The 26,816-nt window shown below is 46.4% G+C and overlaps 1 protein-coding gene across 2 annotated transcripts in view; it reads left to right on the top strand.

Moving 5' to 3' along the window:
- The window catches only part of RIMBP2 (RIMS binding protein 2), a 288,471-nt gene that overhangs the window by 214,188 nt on the left and 47,467 nt on the right, over nucleotides 1-26,816 (top strand). For both annotated transcript variants that reach the window (XM_080985025.1, XM_080985024.1), the window contains exons 8-12: nucleotides 3,063-3,083; nucleotides 7,385-7,589; nucleotides 18,561-18,712; nucleotides 22,990-23,066; nucleotides 25,073-25,182. In XM_080985025.1, coding sequence (XP_080841151.1) covers nucleotides 3,063-3,083; nucleotides 7,385-7,589; nucleotides 18,561-18,712; nucleotides 22,990-23,066; nucleotides 25,073-25,182 — 565 coding nt within the window. The remainder of the gene's footprint in view (nucleotides 1-3,062; nucleotides 3,084-7,384; nucleotides 7,590-18,560; nucleotides 18,713-22,989; nucleotides 23,067-25,072; nucleotides 25,183-26,816) is intronic.

Consider the following 26,816-nt stretch of genomic DNA (forward strand, 5'->3'; position numbering starts at 1 on the left):
GGCAAATTGTTGCCCCTGCTTTACCTTTGGAGGATGCCTTGTGAAATGTGTGGGGTGTGTGTGTTGCTAAATCTTCAGTTTTCCAAAGCTCAGCCCTCTCCCCCGGGTCTATGCATGCTGAATCCCAGAGATTGGGGGTCCTAAAGAAACTCGACTCTGATGCACACACATGCTGGACCTATACATACATACATACATACATACATACATACGTTTATGGATATTGTCATCTATACAGAATCAGATGGATTGCAGGGCACTTTTCCCTAACATATCTTGAACCAAAAGAACAAACACCTTCCCAGTGGCGTAGCGTGGGGGGTGCAGGGGGGGCCGGCCGCACCGGGCGCAACATCTGGGGGGGGCGCGCTCGCACTCGCAGCTCTCTGCCCCTACCTGGCTCACTCACTCTCTCTCACTGCAGTGCTGGCTGTGCGAATCCGATCCGAGCCACTGGGTCGCCGCCCACTGTGGAGGGGGTGGGTGCCAGGCGTGCGGTGAGAGAGCAAGGGACTATCTGGGGGAGGGACAGTGCAGCGGCCGCCCAGCACAGCGCTGAGCGCGGGAGAGAACCACACCAGACCAGACCAGGCAGCAGCAAGAAGAAGCTGGCAGCGGCGGCAGGTTAGGGGTTAGGGGGCGCAAATTACTTGCCTTGCCCCGGGTGCTGACAACCCATGCTACGCCACTGCACCTTCCTATTGTTATTCTTTAAAACAGTGCAGGCTTAACTATTGCAGAGGCAAAATGAATAACACAAAGAACAGGTGGAGTGGCAATTTCTTGGGATGGGGCAGGGGGAGGGTCCCTGCCAAAGCCTCTGTTGCTCTTTATCCGGGGGGGGGGGGTGTTAAAGGATTCAACATGCCTTTGTGGTGTTTTGGGCCTCATGGGCAAAACCAGTGTCACCAATGTCACTAACCCCAGGGGCCAACCAAGGCTTTGGGTTTTTCTTCCTTTAAAAGTTTTCATGTGCAACGTTATTTGTGCAATTTCACTGCCACCATCAAGTGTATTAAAATTGCTTTTAAAAAAACACTAAATCATATAAGGTAGCTAAAACCCCTAGCAAATGCAAGAGGAAATGAGTTTGATCAAGCTGGGAGGGAGCAGCTATAGCCAGGAAGAGGTCATTTATCCTTCCTGAAATTCCAATTTCACTTGGATTGTCTGCTGTTTCTCCCCTTTGTGATTTGCTTATTGATCTCACATCGCCCTTGAGCTTATTAATTTCCTCCATGTGTTTATTTAATTGGCTTGTTGCGATTGCTAATCAGCGGCACTATTGATCTCCCCCTCCCCTAAACGTATGCCAGTGTGGTTGTTGTTAATGCATGCCATTTTTCTTTTCTTCGTTTGAGTATGGTAAACGTCTCAGTTGGCATATCTACGTTACTCATTCTCGAAAAAGGGAAACAAGTTTCCAACTTGCATTCCGCTCTCATATTTCCCTATCAAGAAACTCAACGAATTGCTTTGTGCAGCGCTGTATAAAGAATGTCCTCGAGCTTTTGCAGGCTGCAAATGCTGGGTGGCATTTTGCAAGGTTTCTTGAGGGGCAGGAGAGAGTTTCAATATTCTCAAGGCCAAGAGGCTTAGCGGTGAAAACAACGGAGGCGGCATCTTCCTCATCAGTGAAGGCTGGTCCCTTAAAGCAAACGGGTCACTGCCCTACCAGCTTGAATCTGCCCCCAGCCCACGCAGCTGTCTCCTTACTTGTATCCTGTTGAGGAGGTAGCCCTGCTTGCTGAATTCCTCCTCCTCCATCTCTGTCTTGCCCTTTGTGAAACTCAGCAGGGAGGAAGATGGGAATGATTTTGCCTGTCCTTGGCTCTGGTTCCACCTGCTGCTGGCCTCCTTGCCTTCCACCCTACTGGCCACCTGACCCCCTGAAACGCTTCTTGCTTTTCCCACCACTTCAAGCGGCGTGAAGCTGCTGAAACAAGCCTGCAGTTGGGGCAGTGCCGTTCCCACCAAAATGCTTTAATCAGTGAAAAAAAGAACACTACATCACGACACAGGGGTGGAGGAAGGGGGTGGGGGTGGGTCGCCCCGGGTGTCACCACTGAGGGGGGTGACAAAATGTGGGGCGGCACTTGCCGCGGGGCCTGCAGCGCGCCTGAGCCACAAATCTCTTCTGCGAGTGACCCAGCGGCTTGGGCGCCCACAGGCTCCGCGCTGCCCCAAACCGTCTGCCCGCCACCTCCCCCTCAGCTGTAGGGCGGCTGAGTGGAAGGAGGCAGGCAGACTCCTCGGAGGCCTCACAGAGCATCCTGCCCTGGCTGGCCCCGCCCCACAGGCAGCTGGCCCTGCTCCTGGGCGCAGGGCACACGCGCGACCCCAGGCGCCCGATTGGCTTGCTCCACTGCTGGATGCAGTGGGCTCATCCACACTTTGGAGTTGAAGCTCAGTTAAGCAAAACTCTTTGTATTTTCCACGCATCCAATAAGATTCAAATTGGGTCGGATTTCTGCAAGGCACAGCTGCAGATCAATGGGACCCAGTGGAATTAATTGGTATACACTATACACAATAGCAATCAAAAGTGTGGGTGAGCCCAGTGTTGTTCTGGATGTATCATTGGCAGGGAATGGAAATATGGCAGCCCCAGGTAGCCCCGTGTGGGCTGCCGTCTTTGGATTTCAGCAGTGCCTCAATTGAAATGACACTGTGCTATGATGATATGGCAGCTGAGGCATTCTGGGGAAACATGGTGACTTGCCTCGCAGTGAATCGCTGCATCTGTGTGCCCCTTGAAGCATTGGGAAAAATATTCCACAGAGGGTCTGCAGACTTTGAACAAAGGGTCACTAAGCACTCTTACCCAAACTGCGCCTCCCAGGATATATTTGAAATGGGTCTGAACATGTGGCGTAGATACGCACAATATATATGTTGGTTTGAAATGTGTGAAAAGAGAAGTGTGTTCTAATCTGTTGTTGTTGTTCAGCTTTTTTGGTTTTTTGTTTTAAAGATCTTTCTTTTATTCTGCATCTTTCCCCTCCCCTTCCCTGTGTCTTTTTGTTTTTGTTTCTGTGTATATTGCTTTGCTCTTCATCCAGAACACCTTGGACAGCATGCAGGTATTTCGGTCAGAAAATAAAACCTCTTCTTTGCCCCCTCCCCCTCAACTCCACACCAAAGCCAAATGAGTGCACACTGCCCACCCACCCCTTTGCATGAAATGCCCACGCAATAGAGCCCTTGTTCCAAAAGCATGTTTAGTTACTGATCCAGATACCACTGGGGGAGCCAGGTGAATCAAAGCCAGTGGTATTACCTGGTGAACTTGGCACAGAGAATGCTTTGTTACTATCATACTCTCAAGCCTGCATTTTGATGTTGAGTGCTAGGATTTATGAGCATGCCCAGTAAGAATGATTCAAAAGCTTCGTGCAAAGTAGTAACTTCCAGGTGTTGCGTATGGATTTGTCTGAATTCAGATTACGTGGCCAGCTGGTTGGTTGACAAAGGGCTTATCCACCCCTCTGTTTCCCCCCAGGGAAACCCAATCTTTAGCACTGAATCGGAACAAACAGCAATTGGGTTTTCAGCGGATTGCTGTTTGTTCTGATTTATCGCTAAAGAGCAGATTTTTCGGAGAGAAATGGAGGAACAAACCGCTTTCAAGGCCCGGGACAAGCAGAAGTCTAGACAAGCCCTAAATAAGAAGACATGGTTATCTCATTGTTTCAGTTGATAACGACAAGAAAGGTGTCGTTTTAACTGGGTCCAGATAGTGAGTCAAACTCTGCCAGGGTGGCCCACCTACACATCACTACAGAAGAGGATGCAGGTTTGCATAAAATGTGCATATGGTGATTTAGATAAATAAAGATGCAAATTTTAACATGATATAGTACATTTTAACTTGGAACGGGCTGTGATCTGGTGCCCTATGTGCCTTCTTAGGCTGCACACACACTACTTTTAGATCACAGTTACAGTTCCCAGCAACCCTCAATAAACTACAGTACCCAGAATTCTTTGAGGCAAAGAATGTGTCTTAAATGTGTGGCATGCATGCAGCCTTAGTCTGCCGTCCAGGTACTCACTACTGTTGGGCAACTCCAAGGCCCTGCTGTTCTGCATTCTTTCTCTTTAAACAGGACTTGGGCAGAACAGCCCTTCAGAGAGAGGGCACCTTCAAACCAGAGGACCATTCTCTGACTGCCTCTCAGATGGAGAACCATTCTCTGTAAAGTAGGGCACATTGCCTCCCTCATTACCTGAGTCCCTGGAGAACTGTCAGAGCAGACAATACTGTGAACAGAGAGTCTGACTTGGTCTCCAGCCCATTCTCTTAGATAGGGACGGAGGTCACCTGCAGTGAGGAAAAAATTATATCCAGAAGAAAACATAGAATTAATATTAATGATTTACCTTACAAGATTGACATAAGTATTACTGAGATAATACATGCAAATATCTTTGTATACTCCAAAGGATGAAGTTAGGGATGTGGAACTTGAGATCATGCAGATGCTACCAGGCTCCACCTTCCCTGATATTCGGCCATGCCAGCTGAGGCTGATGATGTCGAACTGTAACTTGGAGGCCTCAGGTTCTCCATTCCGGATCTAGGGAAGGAGCTTTGGCTTCCCATAGAGCAGAGATGGGGGACCTGTGGCCCTCCAGATGTTGTTGGATTCCAACTCCCATCCAAAATGACCAACGGTCAGGGGATGGTGGAAGTTCATTAACATCTGGAAGGCCACAGGTTCCCCACCCCTGACTTAGGAGCAGGGCCACAACTCAGTGGCAGAGTCCATGCTTTGTAGGGAAAACCATTCCAGGTTCAATCCCTGGCATCTCTATTTTTAAAAAAAATGATCTCATGTAGCTGGTGAGATGGGAAACACGCCTTATCAGACACCCTGGAGGGCCACCAACCCTCAAAGGAGACAGTGCTGAGCTACTTTGTCAGGGAGAGGGAATAAATTTCGGCATAACAGCCTTCACAGTCCATTGAATCCAATGTTGGAGTGAGTCTCAATTCAGAATTTCCACCTAGGAAGTTGCTCCTCTTGCAGCTGTTTTGCCTGCTTCTGCTTCTGCATCAACTGTGACTATCCTAAAACTGATGCTTTGTTCCAGGTTTTAATGTCTGCCCTAGATTTCCAAAGGGGAAGCCCATCCATGGGAAACTCTTCCCCTCATTCAAGACTTGCCCTGCCTCAACACACCTCAGGCAAAATGACTCAAATTGGAAAGAAAGCCTGATCTTGTGGAAAGATCAGTTTTTTTGGGTGTGCACCATGTGGTGGGGTGTGGGGGCTGTTAGGGAAGTGATGCTTCCCCCGTCATGCTCCTTCTGGGGTAGTTTGCCACCTTTGGTCCCCACCCTGCACTTGACCCTTGCTTGTGGCTCCTAGAAGCTGTCAACATGCAACAGCAGCCACAGCTTTGACTGGCTGGGTAAACCAGGTGAGGGTAGCCAATGGGTGTCAATCCCTCAATGAGTTAGGGACTTCTCCTGCAAATGAGGACAGGCTCTGGCAGATGGAGTGAACAAGACCAAGAGTGGGTCTAATGGTGAAGAAGGTAGAGGGAAGTGAGGGGCAGATGGGGTCCATCAACCTGGGAAGGCAGTTTCTGCTGAGGTCCCTACACTCCTGCAGGGGGCTGCTGTCAAACCGCAGATCTCCTGTTCCTCGTGCTCCTTTTCCTCTTTGCAGCTGCTGCTTGTTCATCTGCCCTCTCTGGCCATTCATAGAGTGATGACAGGGAGGCAACTTCCTTCACTTGCCATTCCCTCTCTGGGTGGCTGCATAGATTGGACCCAGGGGCAAGTAAAACAGACGGCAGTGACCCAGAAGAGGAGGAGGAACAGCTGAGATCCCACACAAGGGAGCTGAGTTCAAACCCTGGTGTTCTGGGTTTGACTAAGAGATCCATTCCAAAGTTTTGCTTTTGTGGGTTCGGTAAAGCAAAATGGCCCCACCAAAGCTTTTCTGCTTGAAGTTCATGCTGCTTCCTGTTCCTGCTGGAATTATTGAACAAAGCAATTCAGCAACATCTGGAAGTTATTCATTCATTGTTTGTTTTAAAAAAAGGGCTATTGAGCATTTTCCGGAGTGTGGACTCTTGAATATGTTCTGTTAGGGCCAATTCATGGCGTTGTTTTGGGAAATGGTTTGGTGGGTGACTGGCAAGTGGTGACTGTAATAAAGGCCTCATAGTATCACATCAAAAGACCCATCTTAATCAAGCACTCCAACAGCCAGACACCCTTGAAAGTGAGGCATAATGGGGATCTAATCCCCCTCTTATCTGACCTCAACCCCTGGATGTCCTCTTCCTGAGCACAGAATCATAGAATTGTAGAGATGGAATGAACCCTGAGGGTCATTTAATCCAACCCCCGGCAAACCAGTAATCTAATAAAAGGACCATGCTTACAGCTCAGTCCTGACAAAGTCTACTCAGAAGTAAATCCAGTTGAATTCAATGGGGCTTACTCCCAGGTAAGTGGAGTTAGGATTGCAGCCTTTGCAACCATGGCTAGCAAACACAGAGAACGCTAGTCTGCATGAAGTTGTGAGAGTAAATCCCATTAAGCGTTGATTTCACAGTAGAACCGTCACCTGGTTGCTTCACCACATGCCCGAACCACAGTTTATAAGTTTGCCCTTCTCTTTCTGTGCACAGTGGCATGGTGAGCAGCAATCTAGGTGCTTAATGGTGCGACCAGATTGCCTCTTCATGGTGGATCTGGCATCCAGCAAGCAGCTTTGCTAGCAGGGCTGTAGCCTAACAACAGCTTAGCATATCCTTTGCTTTTATGGAACCCCAGTTCGCTTCCTGGAACTGAAGTGCCTAAGTCAGGCATAGGCAAACTCGGCCCTCCAGATGTTTTGGGACTACAACTCCCATCATCCCTAGCTAACAGGACGCAGTCGTCAGGGATGATGGGAATTGTAGTCTCAAAACATCTGGAGGGTCGAGTTTTCCTATGCCTGGCCTAAGTTCACAGGGTTGGGATACCCTGGTCTCTTGAGGGAAGAGAGTGCTTGGCCAAATGGGCCCTTTCCCTCTTTTCTTCTAAAGGCAGTTCCTCATAACCAGGGCTGCGTGTGCCAAAACAAAACACCCAAATACTCTGCACCAATGTGTAGATCCAGATTCCACAGCCCATCAGAATTCATTCTTTTATCCTTTGAGGGTGCAATCCTGTACCATCCTATGCACCCCATGATGGCTCATCTAACGGCCATAAGAATAGGAGGGGGGAGTTAAATGGGGGTCACACCAGCTCCTTGATTCCCTATTCCCATGTGAATATGCCCGCACCCACCCCAAGGGAAAAGCCACAACATATTATCTCCAAATGTTGTGACCCCTCGTGCCGTGATCTCAGTTTTGGTGTTCTCCCTTTGCCCAGGCTAAGGTCCGTGAGCTAGAGGAGAAATGTCGGACGCAAGGCGAGCAATTTAACCTCCTCTCCAAGGAACTGGAAAGGTTTCGGCAGCAAGCTGGGAAGATTGATCTACTGACGAGTAACTCGTTGGCATCCACGGATATCCCTGGCTCACCTAGCAAATCCCTGTCCCAGTTCATGAACGGAATTGCCACATCCTTAGGCAAAGGTAAGAGCCGAGTGCTTTGGTCCGTAGAATGTCTAGAAAGATCTGCCCATTTCTGGAATAGTGCTAGAGCAAATCAATGCCATCATGTGTTTCGGAATATTGACAAGTGGTTCGGATATAATGCCAAACCATAGCTTGGCATTTCCCCAGTCTGGAGTCCTTCGACTCCCATCAGCACCAGCAGCAGGGTGAATGGTCAGTGACAATGGGAGCTGTAGGCTAACAGCATCCAAAGGACATCAGACTGAGGAAGACTATACGTCATGAACAAACAGACCAGAGCTGCTCCCTTCCTCCTTCCCTTACACCAGGCAGCATGATGAAGTTGATGGAATTCAGCTTTTAGATCTCTCTTTCCCTCTCTCAATCCCCTCTTAAGTGGACCAGGACTGGAAACTAGAATCAGACCCCATTCTGCAATCCTGCTTTTCAAAACAAGCACCAATCATAGCTTTCCGTTCCAGACAAAATGGCAAGTAATGGGTGGGGAAAGATTGCTGTGTGCAAGGGGAAGAGGGACAGGGAGTGGGGACAGGATGAGCCCAGGGTGCCTTGTTTTTCGTTAGGGTGACCACATAGAAGCATCGCCCCCAAATGTAAATGCATTCCCCACATAAGAGAAAGCAGGCTTGCATAAAATGTGTGCATCTGATTTTTATTATGCAAATTATAAATTTGCAAATTATGCAAATAATTGTTGTAATTTAAATATCATACCTAGAGAGGGAAGACTGTGACCAGGTGATCTCTGTATGCTCATTCTGCTGTCTGGGTGCTTATACGTAGTTGATGGGCAACCTTAATTCTCTTGCTCCTTTCCCTTCTTAAGGCTCTTTCTCTTTAAACCAGTCCTTCAAATAGAGGGTTCCTTCTGATGGAGAACTATTCTCTGATCGCCCTTCCAACAGAGAAATGTTCTCTGTAAAGTCAAACCCAGAACCCTACTGTCCGTTCACGTAACGCCAGATCATGTCATTGCATCCGTAGCAGCCAAGAGATGCTCAATGAAGTTGAGTGAATCAGTTTTCCTTCTTGAGAATAGTCATGTGTTCTTTGAAATGTACCACTTCAGATGTCAAGGGAAACAGTTGTTTGTGTGAATGGTAAGAGGCTGGGCTGTGCCCTTGAGCTCTGATCATGCCTTGCTTGACTGGATGGAGGACAGGTAGAAAGGGGTGTGCAAATGCGTGTACAAAGTAGCACAAAGGTAAAAATTAGCATTCATTGTTCCACCCGCCAGTGGTGCATGTCCCTTGCCATGTTTCCCCCGGGGGTGGGGGGGATGTGGCTCTTGAGCTGGAAAAGGCCCCCCAGCCCAGTGTAAAATTTGCAGTTGTCTATTCCCTTTGCATTTTAAGGAACCAGAGGAAGTATTATAATTGTCATGGTCTGGTTCATGGGTGATCAAAGTCCCGGCTGGGGACGTCGGGACCGGGGGCAAGATGGCGAGGTGGGAGCAGGAACGGGAGTCCAGAAGCCAGGAGTCAGGAAGTCTAAGGGTCAGAGAGCCGGGAGTCAAGAAACCAAGGGTCAGGAAGCAAGGAGTCACGAAGTCAAGGGTCCGAGGATCAAGGAGTCAAACGCAGCAAAGCAAGGGAATGTGTTGCTGTGGCAAAGAGCCAAAGGGAAATGCTGACCTTATATCCCTTCAAGGCTCTTGCCACCAGGTGCTGTGAGTTACCAATCAGCCTCACCTGTGTGGCTGCGCCTTGCCTCTTCAGAACAAACTTAGGAAGGCCCCAGTCCTGCAAAGTCTTATTGGTCACAGGGCCTGGCTCCTGCATGCACACCTGACAATAATCTAGAAATTGAAGAGGAACATTGCAGAGTCATCATTCCCTCTGTTCCCACTTCTACTTTCTCTTGCCTTGCTGATTGCAGTGTTCCTTAAGTCATACATTTCCTAAACCATCACCTAAAAGCGGCGTAGCTAGCCGCTCGGGTGCGGTCCTGCTGTAGGGCTGCTGAGGGAGAGGCGGAGGGCAGGCGCAAGTCCCACGCTGCCGTTTCAGGCAGCGCGGAGCCCGCAGGAGCCCAAGCCCCCACGTCACTCCCAGGAGAGACATGTGGCTCGGGCACGCTGCAGGCCCCACAGTAAGTGCCGGCCCCCGCAGTGTGGCGCTCAGTGCCAGCTGCATGTCATTACATTTGTTGACTGAACTAAAAAGTTTCGTGACCCCTTAAAAAAAACCACCAACCTCATATTTTTGTCATTGTGTCACCCCCCTCAGGGATGACACCCGGGGCAGACCACACCTCCGCACCCCCTTCCTCTGCCTAAAAGCTTTTGTTTGGTTCATCTGGGGTGGTGATGGGGCTTTGGCTGAGGCTTTTCTGTCTTGCCAATAGTAGCTACTGCTAACTAGCAGAGCCTCGTCTCCTTAGCTTGCTTTTAAGTGCATCAATAATTTCCAAAGGTCACAGCTGCATCGCTGGCTGGAGGGTCACCCGAGGACACTTGGAACCATTCCAGTGTGCCAATTTGCACACGTAATTCTGTCTCCCACAGGCCCTTGCCCTCTCTCTGATGAGGCTTGGCGCTGGCAAGTTGGGCCAATTCGGATGTCACATGTGCATGTGCTTATTATTGAACAAACACTTGCCAGTTCAACTACAAAGCTGTGTGTTGTGAGTTGAGGAAGTTTCCCTATTATTTTCCTTAGAGCTAGCAGACATCTGATATTGGATTTCTGGGTGAGTTTAAATAAACGTGCATGTATCTGGCTTGACCCTTATATGAAGTCGTGGGCAGAGCCTGGAAAGGCTCGTTTTAAAAAGGAACTAGTCCAAATTCAATTTGTCTGAAAAGTAACTAATTCCAGATAACACTCACCCTTTTACAAAATGAATTCGTTCTGTGCATGTTTCAATTCAAGTTCATCCTCTGTGGGTTGAGGCAGGGGGTGGAATTAAGCATTCAGAACATTACAAACTACTGCAGTGGAAAGCATCAAAACACTCACACACACAATGCAATGTGAATAGTTTGATTTATTTCCCCCCAATGATTGTGCATTTTAAAGGCCCAAAGAGTCTATAAACAGTTAAAAACACACGCACGTGAGAATGAGCTCGTTCAGAGTTCTACCCTAAAACAAACTTCATTCATGTTTAGGTCACCTGGCAATTATGGGAACTGCTTTCAGATATATTTGAGCGGATTTGGTGCACTTTGTTAAACACAACCTAGTTCAATCCAAATTCTGCTCGTGGGAAACATTCCTGCTTCTGTGTATACAAGGAAACCTTACTGGGCCATACCCAACGCCCAGCAGATATTCCTGATCGTATGCAGACATCTGAGCAACCATCATTTCAGATTTAATAGATTTTTACCCTGCTCTTCAAATAGAATTTACCAGGGTGACCAAACCCAATGACTTGCTGGAGGTATCTAAGTGGAGATTGGAAGATACTCTGCCGGGATGCTGTAGTTGTAGGATTCCTGCACTGAGCAAAGGTTGGACCCTTGCAACTAAGGGCCCAACTTCCATAGCATTCTTCTCTCATCCATCACCTGGACCGGCTCTGACATTAAACAGAGTGAAGCATCTGCCTCAGATGGTGAATGTGGTGGGGTGCTGGGGCTGGTGTTTGCAAGGATGATTTTCCTTCCAACCTGTCTTATCCAGAGTCAGCAGTGTTTCTGCTTCATGGCAGTTCAGTTTCAGCCAAATACTATGTTAGTCGCTGTCTGCCGTTTAATGGAATCTACCTAATTATTTCTGCAGCTAATGAATTTAATGTAATTATTGACATAATTATTTCCACACTATTTATTTTAATGCAAAGGCTGTTCATTTCGATGCAAAATATGCACAGTTTAAGTGGGAAAATAACCATTATGATTGCGTATCATTTGTAGACTGAAAATGAAAACAGCAAGTACCATTTTGTATTTATTTACAGTGGACGCTCAGGTTGCGAACGTGATCCGTGTGGGAAGCACGTTCGCAACCCACAGCGTTCACACCCCGCAGTGCCGTGTGTGCGCATGCATGGGTTGTGATTTGGCACTTCTGTGCATTCGCAAAGCGTGATTTAGTGCTTCTGCACATGCGCGACTGTCGAAACGTGGAAGTAACCTGTTGCGGTACTTCCGGGTTTTGGCGCGTCCGTAACCTGAATAAACACAACCTGAAGCAAGCCTCTGTAACCTGAGGTATGACTGTATTTTATTTCAGAAAGTTTATATACCGCTTGACTGTAAAAAAAAAAAAAAGTCAATGAAGTTAGCATAGAATAAAAGCATGTTTTCAGAAGAAAACATTTCAAAACAAAAAAATCAGCAATGAGCCACAAAAAGATTAAAGCATGCATCCATTTACTGGGCTGATTTCTATTGTGGACATGGGACAAATGAGCAAACACCAGCAATTACTGCTTCTCTCTGTATTTTCATCAGAATGCTTTGAGATTCCTGGGTGTTGGAGCAATCTTTTCAAACTTCCAAAACCTGAAAAGCTGAATTATGGACTGTTGCCATGTGTACACACTTTGGGTTCAGAGCTGGGAGGTGGGAAATGTAAAAACAAAAAGCTTTGTCAGGTTGCATTAAATTGTACAAGCCAAATCCACTTTGAAAAGTCACACAAGTCTTCCGGCTGCAGCCAATTGGGAATCCGTTCTGGGTAAAAAGATAGCAATCTTCTTGGCACAGCCAATCAGTAAGATATTCTGTTCATCAGATATCAAGGACAGTTTAATGCGCTCTCCTGGGCGTTCAGAATAGTCCATAATTGATCAATCAATAGCAGTATGAATTACTTTGTGCAAATGTTCTTTAAGTGCTGCTGCCTAATTTGTGCCCTGAGACCTTTAAATTGAGGAGTCTGCCACACTGCAGTGTTTTCTGTTAGTGAATACTTTTGCTTTCCATGGGGCTCTTGCCTGGGCCTTATTTAGGAGGTGGCTGAATACCAGTTTCTGGGAATTAAATCTGAGGAGGGCACCGTTGCACTCATGTTGTGCTTCCAAGTTTACCAGAAGCATTGGGATGCTCAACGTAAGAGCAGGGGGTGGGGCTAGTTGGGCCTTTCTAGTCCAGGAGAGCCTTGTGTTCTTAAGGCCATTCCATACAAGGCTGAATTTGCCATTGAGCACCCCATCTCCCCAACCCACACACCCCACCACCCATACTTCATACCCTCCTTGTTTTCACCTCACTGGAATGTGCCCTTGAATTCTGATAATGCCTCTTGCTCATCTGGATGGACAGACATGTGTGAGTGTAAAAAAAAAAAAAAATGGTTGGTGTACAAATTGTTAGAATATTCCGTTCCACCTTAAGGGACAGGCATGCCTGTTTACACTCCAGCACAGCTTGCTGGGAACTTCCGTTTGTGTATAGCTTTTGCTTTTAGCATTCTTGCATTGGACACGAAGGGGATCAGACATGTTTTCCTTTTGTCCGGATGTATGCTGAATAAACTGCTTGTAAATATGCTTACACAACCTCTCCTGACGCTTCTGTTTGCGCGTTATCTCTGCTGAGTTGCATGCCCCAGCTTCTGAAGCTGTGGGTCGCAGATGCTGCAAAAAGGACTGGAGATTGCCCAGCACACTGGCCGGTGGGCTGGAGCTAGCTGGGGGCCTGCCAATTGCCCCTGTTTCCTTGGTTGCATGCCAACACAAATGTCTTTGCTCCACTCACTTTTGCTTTGGGCTCTCTGCCCATCACCAGTAGCATATGGGCCTCAGAAGGTGGCCCACAAGGGAATGATGTGTTCCCCAGGGGTTCTTCAGCCCTGGTCTAGATGAATACGCTCAGGTGACTGGGATGATTTCATCTGGGAAGGAATGGTGCTCACAGTTTAGAGTGCCTCAGAATAATTAAAGCCAATTGCGGAGGATGAGTCACGGTGTCAGCCTCTGAAAGCCAGCTGTTTATGTGCTTCAAGACAGTTTCTGGGATTCAGAACAGAATCTGGGGAACTTGGGTTGACTAGCAGATTTCCTGCAGATCCCTTGCAGAAATTGAACAGCTTAAGTAATTATTATTATTTATTAAATTTGAATACCACTCTTCATCTGTAGATCTCACAACATAAAAAACACAAAATACAGTGGTACCTCTGGTTACAAACTTAATCCGTTCTGGAGGTCCATTCTTAGCCTGAAACCATTCTTAACCTGAGGTACCACTTTATCTAATGGGGCCTCCTGCTGCTGCCTGCTCATCCTGAGGTAAAGTTCTTAACCCGAGGTACTACTTCCAGGTTAGCGGAGTCTGTAACCCGAAGTGTTTGTAACCCAAGGTGTTTGTAACCCGAGGTACCACTGTACATAATAAAAACAAAAACAAACCAATAACCCTCCAGTCATCTCATGGAGGAGACCCATGAATAACGGCCTGAGACAATGATCGCAGGTTCTCTTCATATGGAGAGAGGTGGTCCTTGAGGTATTGCTGTCCTGAGTAATGTCAGGCTCTAGACTTATTTGTCTTACTCCACTCCCTCTTTAAGAGAGCAATGTGACTTCTTTTACTTAATTCAAAATGTAGCTAACCAGGTTCTTGTGAATAGGGCCCTGGAAGCCTGCCTTGAGAGCACCTCTGGGCCAAGCACCCACAAACGTGAGTCTGGAAAGGGTGCACCCATATTTGTGTGCAAGCAGGAGGGGGAAAGTGCATTTGCTTCTCTAACCAAGGTGTTGGGACTCCATAGGGCTTTTTGACGAGGTGGTCGTACCCCATCAGGTGCGGAATTAGGTCCTTGACTTTTTGACAAAATCTATAAATGCTGCAGCAAGTTGTGTCTGCAAAATGGCCATTTTGAAGAAGCAGGGTTCTTTTTTTGAGAGGGGGGAGGGATGGACGTGCCGTACTCTGTTTGCCTCTGCTCTACACTGTTGTTCCCTGGGAGCTGCAAATATGGAAGCAGAAAATAGCAAATGGAGCCTAATTATATCAGCAGTAGCAGCAGCTGTAGCAAAGCCACAGCGGCCAATTTAGGACGGTGCTGACATCCTCAAATATCCTCTCTGAACCTCTCTGCCTCCCTCCCCCTTCCTTTTAATTAAAATAGTCTACAGTCTACTTTTCAAAGCCTGGATCTGTGCATATGGTTCAGGGTGAAAATTTATATCTGACTCATCCAGGTCTCTGACTCGAAATCAGTTCACAAAATGAGTTTGCTGTTGCCTGCTCTTTTCTGCTCTCTGGTGTGCTTGCAAGAGCCCCTTACACCTGCCATTTCTTCCCTAGCCCAGACTACATGTTGTGGGGCTTCATAGCCCTACTAATTGCAGATAGACAATACAATGCTTCCTGTCATGCCCTTTGCTGTAAAACAGTTGCCTGGAGGTGGTGATGCCATGGTGCAATGTGTTACTGCAAACTGCAAACTTAGGACCAATCTGAAGAGTCCTTGTGGTATAGCCCTTTCCATCCAGAAAGAACCAGGTTTAGTGTCCAAATGTATAGAGAGCTAATCCCGGCTTTCCTGAGTGAGATACACATGTTTGTGTCCCATTCTTACATTACTCCTTCCCCCATTGTTTAGCCATGCTTTAAAGATCTCCAGGTGCCTGCAAAAGACCCATTTATTGAACATTCATCCTGATTTTCTTGCATAAAGCTTCCATGGGAATTAGATGATGCCTGCTTTTTATTGAGCATTCTTTCTGATTTGTTTGCAAGGCAGTTATGCCAGAATGAGCGTCCTGATTTGATTGTGGAGTGGTTATGCATTTCCATGAATGAATCATATATCTGATACCTTCTTTATGCATTTCCCCATCACTTTCCTAACAGCAAAAGTGGATTTGTTGGGTTCACACCTACACCATACATTTAAATCACATTCAACACACATTTAAAACACTAGGCATCTCCCAGGGAATCCTGGGAACTGTAATTTAGCCACCACAGGACACAGTTTCTGGCACACACAGCACACTACCACTCCCAGGATTGTTTAGGGGAAGCCTTGAGCTTTAAATGCATGGTGTAGATTTGTGACAGAGAGCTTTGATCCACTTTGATTGCATTCTCCTAAATTTGAACGTGTGGAGAGGCTTATTATAGCCATTCTTTTCATGTGGTAAGCAGTTAATTTGCCATAGTTCACCACCTAAAGGTAAAGGGACCCCTTACCATTAGGTCCAGTTGTGACCGACTCTGGGGTTGCGGTGCTCATCTCGCTTTATTGGCCGAGGGAGCCGGCATACAGCTTCCGGGTCATGTGGCCAGCATGACTAAGCCGCTTCTGGCGAACCAGAGCAGCACACGGAAACGCCGTTTACCTTCCCGCCGGAGCGGTACCTATTTATCTGCTTGCACTTTGATGTGCTTTCGAACTGCTAGGTTGGCAGGAGCAGGGACCGAGCAACAGGAGCTCACTCCATTGCGGGGATTCGAACCTCTGACCTTCTGATCGGAAAGTCCTAGGCTCTGTGATTTAACCCACAGCACCACCCGCATCCCTAGTTCACCACCTAGTCCTGGCAATTACATGCCCACTTCAGCACTAAGCTTTCCCTGCCACACAATGTGTGAAATGGTCCAAAATGTGAGCAAGTTAAAATGAGACAGATACACCAACCCTTTGCAAGTTATCTCTCCCTCCCCCCCACTTAAGATTCACAAACATTTCCTTCTTGCCCGTTGAAGTTTGAGCCATCAGCCTCTGTGTGACTCTATGCAGAGATGGCATCTGGTTCTGGAGGGCTCCCTGCGGTCTGGACTCTTTAGCCCTGTGGAGTGCCCTCCATTTTGCCTACGGTAGAAGCGATTTCTCAGGGCAGCTATAAAACAAAATGGCTGTGTTTCAGAGACACTCAAGTCTATCTTAGCACCATGCAGATACTGCAAGTAGACTGCAGCTATGTCATAGAGACATAGACTATTAATTTCTGGGAGAATATGAAAATAGTAGTAAGGTCCATGCCTAATGCTGTTTAGGCAGCTCTTGGTATGAAAGTTGTGCTTTTTGGAAATGCCCTCAAAACAACAATCCCAAACATACCCCCCCCATTTTGTTTGTCACTCTCTTTGTTACCCCTTTAGAGCCATTTCTTCTCTTTCCTCCTTCTCCACACATTCCTTTTTTTTTTTTAAAGAATATTTATTCCAATTTTGAAATTACAAAAAGAAAGGAAAAAAACATAGAAAAAAGAATAAAACATGTTACAAAAAACAGACAATAAGAAAAACTCAACAAAAGATAAAAATGCATTACAATAAAGTATAACAAAAATCAAATTAAACCTTTACAACCTTTTTCCCTTTTACTTATTTCCATGACTTCCTCACACCTCCCCGCTTTGTATTCTAGATTAGATCGTATTTCCAGCAAATCCTTCTAACCTTCTTTTCATTTGCTTATTTTAACATTCAATAATGTATTTAATCCTCCTCTATCCTCAGTTTCTACACTTCATTTTTACTTAATCCATTATACCGTATCTTCCAAAACGGCCTAATATTCTTTTCCAACCTCTTTCTAACATTCTTTTATATTGCAGTATTTTTGAAGATATATTTTAAATTTTTTCCAATCTTCTTCCATCGGCCCTTCTTCCTGGTCTCGAATTCTGCCGGTCATCTCAGCCAGTTCCATATAGTCCATACACATTCCCAGCCAATTAGGGATCACACTGTGAATGTGATAACATAAGGTCATCCAAGGGTAGTCAATGTTGTTGACTCTCCAGATGTTATTTGGACTCCACCTGTTGGAGGGTTGATGAAAGGGGTTGTCCTGCAACAGTTGAAGGGTGCCACACTGGTGATGTGGTGATGTCAGTAGATGTAAGTGAACACAAAGGCTTGCAATTCATGTGAGAAATGCATTGAGGGGAGGCGTTGGACTCTTAGCAAAGACAGCAGGGCTCTCTGATTCGTTGTCATGCACCTATCTGGTGGATTTGTTGCCAAACAGGGGTCAGCAAACTTTTTCAGCAGGGGGCCTGTCCACTGTCCCTCAGACCTTGTGGGGGGGCCAGACAATATTGGGGGGGGGGATGAACGAATTCCTATGCCCCACAAATAACCCAGAGATGCATTTTAAATAAAAGGGCACATTCTACTCATGTAAAAACACGCTGATTACCGGACCGTCCACAGGCCAGATTTAGAAGCCGATTGGGCCAGATCCGGCCCCTGGGCCTTAGTTTGCCTACCCATGCCATAGGACAGTAACAAGGAGAATTGGCCTTTGCAATTGGCCTTCCTCCTCAAATCATCCTAAACAGCTGCTCTCCTGTTCAACATTCAGCACCATTGCTGTTGGACAGCTCCCTATCTTGTTCAGAAGGCCAGAAACAGCACATTGCAGCCTTAAGAATCCCCATTTGGGATGTTCCTTGAGCTCCATGTGGGAAGCAACTGGTGTACAGGATTTGGAGGAGGCATATGGGACTTGAAACCAACTCAGTACCATGTAGCCAACATGATGAGCTAATTGATACCTTTTGGGAAAATGTTAGCTCCCTCCAAAGCTCTCTCTTTAAAAAAATAAATACTCATAATTGGTGATTGATTTCCAAGTCAAGCTGAGAGGAGTTCACTCACTACTAATCTTCATATGTTCAAGCTACCACTCTCTTGATACACCTTTCTGGACTCTGGGTTGGTTCTAGGGGTACAGCCGGTCCTCTTTGGAGCCCACGGACATCCCGTTGCCAATGTTAGTGTATGGAAATGCTTAGGAAGGGAGGGGAAGTTGTCTTCCATCACTGGTTGTGTAATGGGAACTGTACAAAAGATGTGATTTGATGTTCATGCAGCATCATCGTCAGACTAAGTAACATAGGAAGTTGTCAGAGGTAAGCCAAGAGATGGGGGGCAGGAGTCCTGCCCACCTTTGTAATCTAAACTCAGTAGCTAAGGGGGCTGGAACTTAAGGTGATGGAACTGCCATCCCTAACAACAACAACAACAACAATAATAATTTGTGTGTTGCTGCAAGATTGCCACTATACCTGCCAGTTTCCTGAGATGTTACTTCCTTTCTCTTTTTCACACAGGTCATGAAAGCTCCTCAGGAGGCCACTGTGTGATCTCAGAGTTCATACGACCCCTACAACTATCCGGTGACAAACCAGAGCAATTGTCCATCAAGCCAACTTTCCTGTCCCGGTCACGATCTGGCAGCCCAAGATGCAGGTTTGAATCAGACGTAAGTTAAAAATGGCTTTGGACAAACCTGACTCTTCTTCAACTGTTGGGACTAGTTTTTCGTTAAGAAGGGCTGATGATATAGATCAGGTTTAAGGAACCTCTGGTTCTCCAGAGGTTTCTTAACACACACACACACACACACACACACACACACACACACACATTCAGTTTTCAAAAATTTACAGATACACACCTTACAATCACATACTTCCAATACAAATGCATATTAAACTTCCCCCCTTTGGTGGTTTCTTATTTGAATTTTTAACACTTCATTTCCCACTGTACTCCATTTTTTAGTTATTCTAGAATTTGTCTTGATAATAATTTTAATTGCTTGATTTAAATTAACTCTACCAATGCACTTACTTGCATCCCATAATTCTTCAGATATTCTACAAATGTTCCCCACTCTTTAATCATTTTCCTCCCTATTGATTTCTTACTGCACCTGTTAATTCTGCCATTTTGGCATAATCCATCAGTTTAATCAGCCACTCTTCCTTGGTTGGTACAGCACCCTCTTTCCACCTCTGGGCAAATACCATTCTGGCTGCAGTTGTGGCATACATAAACAAATTTTCAGGTCCTTCAGAATCTCTGTATTCTGCCTTTGGTCATACTTGCTGGGGCTAAGGGGAGTTTAGCAACCTCTGGAGGGCCAAAGGTTCCCCATACATGATGTAGGTAACATGATTGTGTGCACCAATTCCAAGGAAAACAGTCGAGTTTGCACGTTGAGTACAAACAAAAGTCAGAATGTTTTATTATATTTTTAAAATTTTGTAGGAAGCCATCTAGAGTGGCTGGGGAAACCCAGCCAGATGGGTGGGGTATAAATAAATTATTATTATTATTATTATTATTATTATTATTATTATTATTATTGGAACAAAAATTGAGGAACCTTAGAAATGGCAGACTTCCTCCTCTCCTCACACCCCTGCTCCCTTATCCTCTTATGTCCCTCCAGTCCTTTTGAGATGAGCCAAAATTCCCTATTTTGTCCAACCCAGTGAACTATGGTTTTGCACTTGCCCTGCAAACTAGGCTCACAACCTAGGATCAAACCCCAGGGCAAGCAGAATCCATTATTTGCTGGTTCTGGTGAAATGGCAAACAATGGTTCACCTCAGGCATGGATCAAAGGGGTGTTTGATCATGGTGGGCAGGGGAGGGCTGGGAGCGCTGATTCTCATTGCTCACTCAAGAAACACAAAACTTTTGTCTGTTGCTATGTCTGAACACTCCGGTGTTACCTGAGCAGTTACCCCTGTAATGATTCTAGACCTCTTCCTGTTTTAATTGCTGGATAACCAGACATATATAATGTAGAGGGAGCCTTGCTTCAATGGAGACAGCCAAGAGGGTACACAGCCCTGTTGGTTTTTTAAATAATAATGTCAGCAGTGGTGCTAGAGGGAAAACACAATCTGAATAAGATATAAGAAAATGATATTGAAATGTCAGGACATGCTTATGGGGGTAAGTTTACACTGTGTTTTTCTTTTTTCCTCCCCATCCCAACATTTTAAAAGAAATGCTCTTGTATGTGTTTATGCACATATGCATTCATCTTTCACTTTACTTTGTATGGTACTTGATACTTGAATTAACAACACGCACCCCGCTTACATCAGGGATCAGCTCCACTCCCAAGTGGAGCCAATCCCAGCAGAGTTTGCATTTTGATCCAAATGCAAAAGGTGTCAAACACAAGCCCCTCTTGCAGAGTGCAGCTTAAGACTTCAGATTGTTCCTTTGCAGACACATCAGGTTGGACTGTTTGACATTAATGGGGCAAAAGTGTGTATACCTTCTATACACACTTACCTCAGAGTAAATCTCATTGAACTGTGTAGGACTTTCTTCTGAGCATCCCATAATTTTGCATTGCAAAACAGGTTAGTTCAGAGTACGCAGCAAGCCAGGGGGGAATGTGTCTCTGTGTATTTTAAGCAGCTATTGCTCTATCTTACTCCCACCACTCTGAAAATAGGACGCTGGCACGGAGACCCAGCTTGGCTTTCCTATTATGCTTTACTTCGCTTGCCCTTTTTTCAAACATGAATTGCTCATTGTTTGCCTTTTGTATTGGTAATTGCGGGGTGTGTGTGTACCCCACGTGGGGATTTTGGCTCGGGATACGTTCAGCGGTGCAGTATCCCTGAGAAAGGCAGAGAGCTATATTATGTTGAAAATGCTTCAGGAGAACTCGGGCTTTGAAAAGTCAAACCAACTAAGAGGTTCTTGACATGGGCAATTTTCAGAAATTGCAAGCAGGCCTCGGCCATTCCACAAAGACACCATCCATTTACCGTCTTGGTGATTGATAATAAGGAGGGGGAAGCAATCTCCCAAAGCAATTATTATGGGCTTGGTTATGAGTTCTATTGCGTACCAACAGAGTGGAGAGAAGGGCTGTGTTATTTTCTCCACGGGCTACCAGGGCATGAGTGGGAAGAAAGTGATGGACAAAACATTTTTGGCTTGTTTGCGTTTTTCTGTGAGGAGGTGGGTGGATTGAGAGTGGGTGGCCAAGAGCACATAGCCCCCAGGAATCAGATAGGTAGAGTTATTCAGGCAGGCTGTTTTGCTGTCCACAGTGGCTTCATGATGGTGCAGGAACTTCGTTGTAAGTTTGAGGGCACATCTAGAAAGGGAGCCCCTGTGTACCTCCACATGGGTTCAGCCTGTTGTATCTGCAGTACGAAAGATCAGGTGGTGCAAGACCTTCCTTTGCCCGAGTCCACAGCCAATGAGAGAAGACGGTACTGGGGAAGGTGGACGAAAAGTCTGACCTGGTACAGCAGCTTCCTGTTGATCTCGTTCTTTGCATGTAGAGGACTCCATCTTTGCTCTCAAAGACCTTCAGTGACATATTATACTGAGTCAGACCCATTGGTCCATCTCAGTGTTGTCTATCCTGACTGGCAGTACCTCTCCATGGTTCCAGGCAGGAGACGTTCTCAGCCCTCCCTGGGAGATGTTGGAAATTGGGGGTGGGGGTGGGATCTCAGGTAGCAGGGTCTAAAAGAGGATTATTCTTGCAACCTTTGTGAGTCACTGCCAGAATTGACTGGGAATCGGTAATTGGAGAGCCCTGGGAAAACCCAACCCATTGAACCCTACAGAGAAAGAGCTATAGCTCAGTGGTAGAGCACCAGTATTGCATGCATAATGTACCAGCTTCAATCTCCAGCATCTTTTGTTGTTGTTGTTGTTTAGTCGTTTAGTCGTGTCCGACTCTTCGTGACCCCATGGACCAGAGCACGCCAGGCACTCTGTCTTCTACTGCCTCCCGCAGTTTGGTCAGGCTCATGTTTGTAGCTTCGAGAACACTGTCCAGCCATCTCGTCCTCTGTCGTCCCCTTCTCCTTGTGCCCTCCATCTTTCCCAGCATCAGGGTCTTTTCCAGGGAGTCTTCTCTTCTCATGAGGTGGCCAAAGTATTGGAGCCTCAGCTTCACGATCTGTCCTTCCAGTGAGCACTCAGGGCTGATTTCCTTAAGGATGGAGAGGTTTGATTAGTAATTATTAATATTAATACCCCGCCCACCTGGCTGGGTTTCCCCAGCCACTCTAGGTAGTACTGAGAGAGACTGTGTCTGAAATCCTGGAGGACTGCTGGTAGTCAGTGTAGACAGCACCGAACTGGATGAACCAATGGTCTGATGCAGCCTAAGATAGTTTCCTGTGATGTCTGAGTCCTGATTACTGAAAGAAAGATTTCTGAATGTGGAATTGCCCACTCCTTACACAAAGTGAACATCTGGAAAAACTAGTTGCTGGTCATCATAGGAAATAGTGAGATAGGTTGGCCAGTGGTCTGACTTGGTATAATGCAAGCACTTCAACTCCAATATATCCATTTTCTGCCCATGGGTTCTGCCATTTTGCCAGACATTGAATGCCTGTTTTCAATATTCATTTCACACACACACACACACAGAGAGAGAGAGAGAGAGAGAGAGAGAGAGAGAGAGAGAGAGAGAGAGTCTTAAGTGGTGCTTTGTTTTTATTGAATGTCTTTCACACGGTGTTAAGTGCTACACCCAATACGACTTCTTAGCACTTCCATATTACGCATTTTGTTAAATTCCTGTTGCTTGATATTAATGCACTTTCCTAAATAAATAGAATGCTTGTCAGACTCTATCTGGGAAGAAATAATAATATATATACAGTATATATATTGTGGTCATTTGTACATTAGGAGATTAAGATATAACCCTGACCCCAGAAGACCAATCACATTTATTACTTCTTATTGTAGATGGATAATGAACGAAATTCTAATACCTCAAAGCAGAGATACTCTGGAAAAGTCCATCTTTGCATCGCTCGATATAGGTAATGTCAACCCACCAAGCAGGCCTGTATGTGAACTGTATTTTTTATTTTTCAAAACTTGAAATGCTTTTTTAAAAAACTGATTTATTAGCAGTCAATGCAAAATACTACATGTGGCATCCATAAGAGAGTATAGGGGGTCCACTATAAAGAAGACACATCAACGGGGGTGGAAAACACAAAAATTATTCATTTTGACAGCATCCCTTTAAAAGCTGTTGGTGGGGGCCAGTCATGCTCTTAGATAGTAGCGTAAGTGACAAATTGAAACAACTTTTGCATTGGCCTCTTAAGAACTCAGCTGCATCTCAGTTTTTCTAATGATGCAATATCCCACACCGTTGTATGCCAATATTCTCTCTTTTATCCTCTCCTTTAAGTGGTCTTATTAACCTCAAAGTTTGAGCCCTGCCACAAATCACCAGGAAATGGTAAATTTTTTGGTCTGCCTGAAAGATATTTCCTGCATTTCAGGCACTGGGGAGAATGAGAGGTGAGCTGGCCATTTTACCTGCTGACTGGCCACTTTCAGGGGCCACGGGCAGAAGTGAAAGCAGTACTTTCTCTTGCCCACTCAGAGTCCTGCTGCTGAAATAAGTTGCCTTTCACATCTTGGGATTTCTCTCGAACTACAGTGGTACCTCGGGTTACAGACGCTTCAGGTTACAGACTCTGCTAACCCAGAAATAGTACTTCAGGTTAAGAACTTTGCTTCAGGATGAGAACAGAAATCATGCTCCAGGGGCGCGGCGGCAGTGGGAGGCCCCATTAGCTAAAGTGGTGCTTCAGGTTAAGAACAGTTTCAGGTTAAGAACGGACCTCCAGAACGAATTAAGTTCTTAACCCGAGGTACTACTGTATACGATTGTGACACCGTTTTTTTTTTTAATATCCTGCATGCGTGGAAAGTAAGGCAGTCATGTTCCCAATTGTCAGGGTTCCTGAACATTCATTGTTAGCATAGATGCTGAAAAACTACTGGGCCAGCAGAAATAATGTCCAAGGAGGTGGATAAGGCAAGGCTCAATGAGAGGCACTGGGAAAGGCTGAGTGAGACAAGGTGGGGCCCGTTGCAAATTGAGTTCATACGCTGCTTAGACTTAAGAAACAGACTTCTGCAAGAAACAGAGGTCACGTCTTGCCCCTTGGCCTACTTTGTGTTCTGGGGGTTGGTGCATGTTTGATTCCTCTTTCTGCGGTCCCCTCCAGTGGTTGCAAGCCCTGACATCCTTGTCTGACCCTCCCAAGGGTCCCAGGCTCAGGACCTGTCATGGCCTTGATGCCTGAAACTGGCATGTTACTTGCCCAACACTACCCTGCTGCCAGTTGTGCTTAATAGCACCCTGGCCTGCACATGACTCTGTGCCTACATGAGGGCTGACCAAGGAGGGGCTGGATCGCAGAGGCATCCCAGAATATGATGAAGCTTTCCAGTGTTGCAGTAGGACATCTCGCTTCTGTATCTCCGCTTTGGGGATGTGGGAGGTGTGAATTGGGTAATAGTGGGTAGCCTAAGACTCTTAGGGGAAATGTGCAAAAGCAGATGGGGGAGACCAGCCAGAGAGAGGCAAGGACTCAGGAATGAATCAGCCTCCTTAAGAGAAATGGTGCTGTGAAAGGGTTTGGGTGCTCTAAACCCAACTGGCTCACCAAGGGCCGGACTTGCTAGCTGTGTGGGGAAGAGTCAGGATATGGCTTTGTGTGAAGTTGGGAGCAAGTGGAAGTTGGTCATAGCTCACTGGTAGAGCAGCTGCCTTGCATGCAGAAGGTTGCTGGTTCCATCTCTGGCAGATCCAGGTAGAGCTAAGAGAGAGCCCTGCTTGAAACCTTGGAGACCCATTTCCAGACAGTACTGAGTTAGATGGAGCCATCGTCTTACACAGTTCAGGGTGGCTTCCTATGTAGCAGGAGGGTGAAGGAGCTCTTTGCCCTACCCTGAGATTCTCAACACTGACTGGTTAATTACATGAGCGATGGCGAGAAAAGGTAATTGTGCTTCCCTCCAGTTACAACCCATTTGATGGACCAAATGAAAACCCCGAAGCAGAGCTGCCCCTCACAGCAGGAAAATACCTCTATGTGTATGGAGACATGGACGAAGATGGCTTCTATGAAGGTTTGTTGAGATTGGCAATTAATTTATTCATTTTGCTTTTGTTTTTGCCTCTCTTTAACCATCAACAAATTTGGGTGCAGGGGAGCATTCTGGGTTCCACTTGCTCCCCTTGCAATTATCCAGCATTCTGAACCATCTAGGGTGGCCCTATAAGTAGAGCAGTCTCAACTGCTGGAGACATCAGCCCACCAATGCATGGGGAGTTATGGAACTGAACGAGTGGGATGTGGCAGAGAGAGTGGGGTCAGTGAGGGTTCCCTTGTTCTCCCCTCATACAAATTCTAATTCTAATTCTAATTGAATGGTGGGGGTGAAGGCTTTTATCAGATGGGGGCAGTGGTGGCTAATTTATTAGGGCAAAGGGGGCTTGGCCCCATTGACCTCTGTCTGCCCTCAGCCAGCCCCCACTTCCCTGCCTTCTTACCTACAACCAGCCCATGACTGTCAGCATCCTTCTCCTTAGTCTCACTGATGCCCTTGGAAAGCCCGGTAGCAGCAGGAAACAATGGAGCATGCCCTTTTTCACTGCCAGTATTATATAGACATTCAAACTAGGTTTATCCAACCCATCTTATATACGTTTCCTGGGCATTCAGAACAACACAACATCTCCTTATTACTACAGGACGAGAGCCCAGAAGTCACATATTCATTTGCCAGATTTTGCGCTGCCATGATAGATATTCGACGAAGAATGGTCTATGCTACAATTCAGTCCTAAACTGAAGACCATATCGTTAGATCCGCACTTCTGAAACCCACCCCATATAGCTGTGTTAACCGATCTTTTAATTTTTCTTATAAATTTTTTCTCACCCATTATCTATGCTTAATTAAGTATTCTCTGTATATGTTTAAATCTATGTTTGGTTCTTGCTCCTATTTAATAATTATTAGATTCATACTGTTATGCTATTGTAATGGTTCAAGGGGTTGCTCGTGCGTAAGCCGGTGCCCACACCTGGCTGGGTTGCCTAAGTGAACCTTTTCTGTCCATGGCTGTCTCAATCGCTGGCAGCATCCGTCAGTGGGCGTTTCTTAAACTTCTTCCAGCATAGAAGTTCTTTCACGCCCAGTCGCCTCCTACTTTCCCTGCGCGGAAGCCTTCTGCGCAAGGAAGGCGTAGGCAGCGGAGGACCCTTCCTCCCCCCACTGGTCCCAGGCAAGGAGTCATGTGACTCCCTCTCAGATTCCCCCATCTGGCCCCCTTCTCCACTGGAGCTGAGCTGATTCCCTTCCCCAGAAGATGGGCTGCCTCTCCCAATCCCGTGACACTCTCTGGGATCCCTCTGGAGCTCTCTCTCTCCCTCCGGCACTGATGGCAGTTCCCTGACATCCACCTCCTCCTCAGGACCCCTCCCACCCCCGGCACCCTTTTCCGACACAACCCCCTCTCTCTCCTCGGCCCACGGTGCGGGGAACCCCCTGAAAGAGCTATCATCCTCTTCTGAGGATTCAAAACCAGCCTCCCATCTGCTGGGATTTCTTCCCACTGGTTGAACTTCCCCGTCTGATTCTTCTCCCTCGGACACCTCCTCTCCCTCCTCTTCTGAGGCAGGAAAACCCACAAAGTCCCCTTCGTCGTCTGTGGGTCCAAATTCTTCCTCCCAAAATCTGACTAATGGTTTGGGCTT

The sequence above is a fragment of the Podarcis pityusensis genome, assembly GCF_964106645.2.
Source record: "Podarcis pityusensis genome assembly, chromosome: 16".
In the NCBI taxonomy this organism is placed as follows: Eukaryota; Metazoa; Chordata; class Lepidosauria; order Squamata; family Lacertidae; genus Podarcis; species Podarcis pityusensis.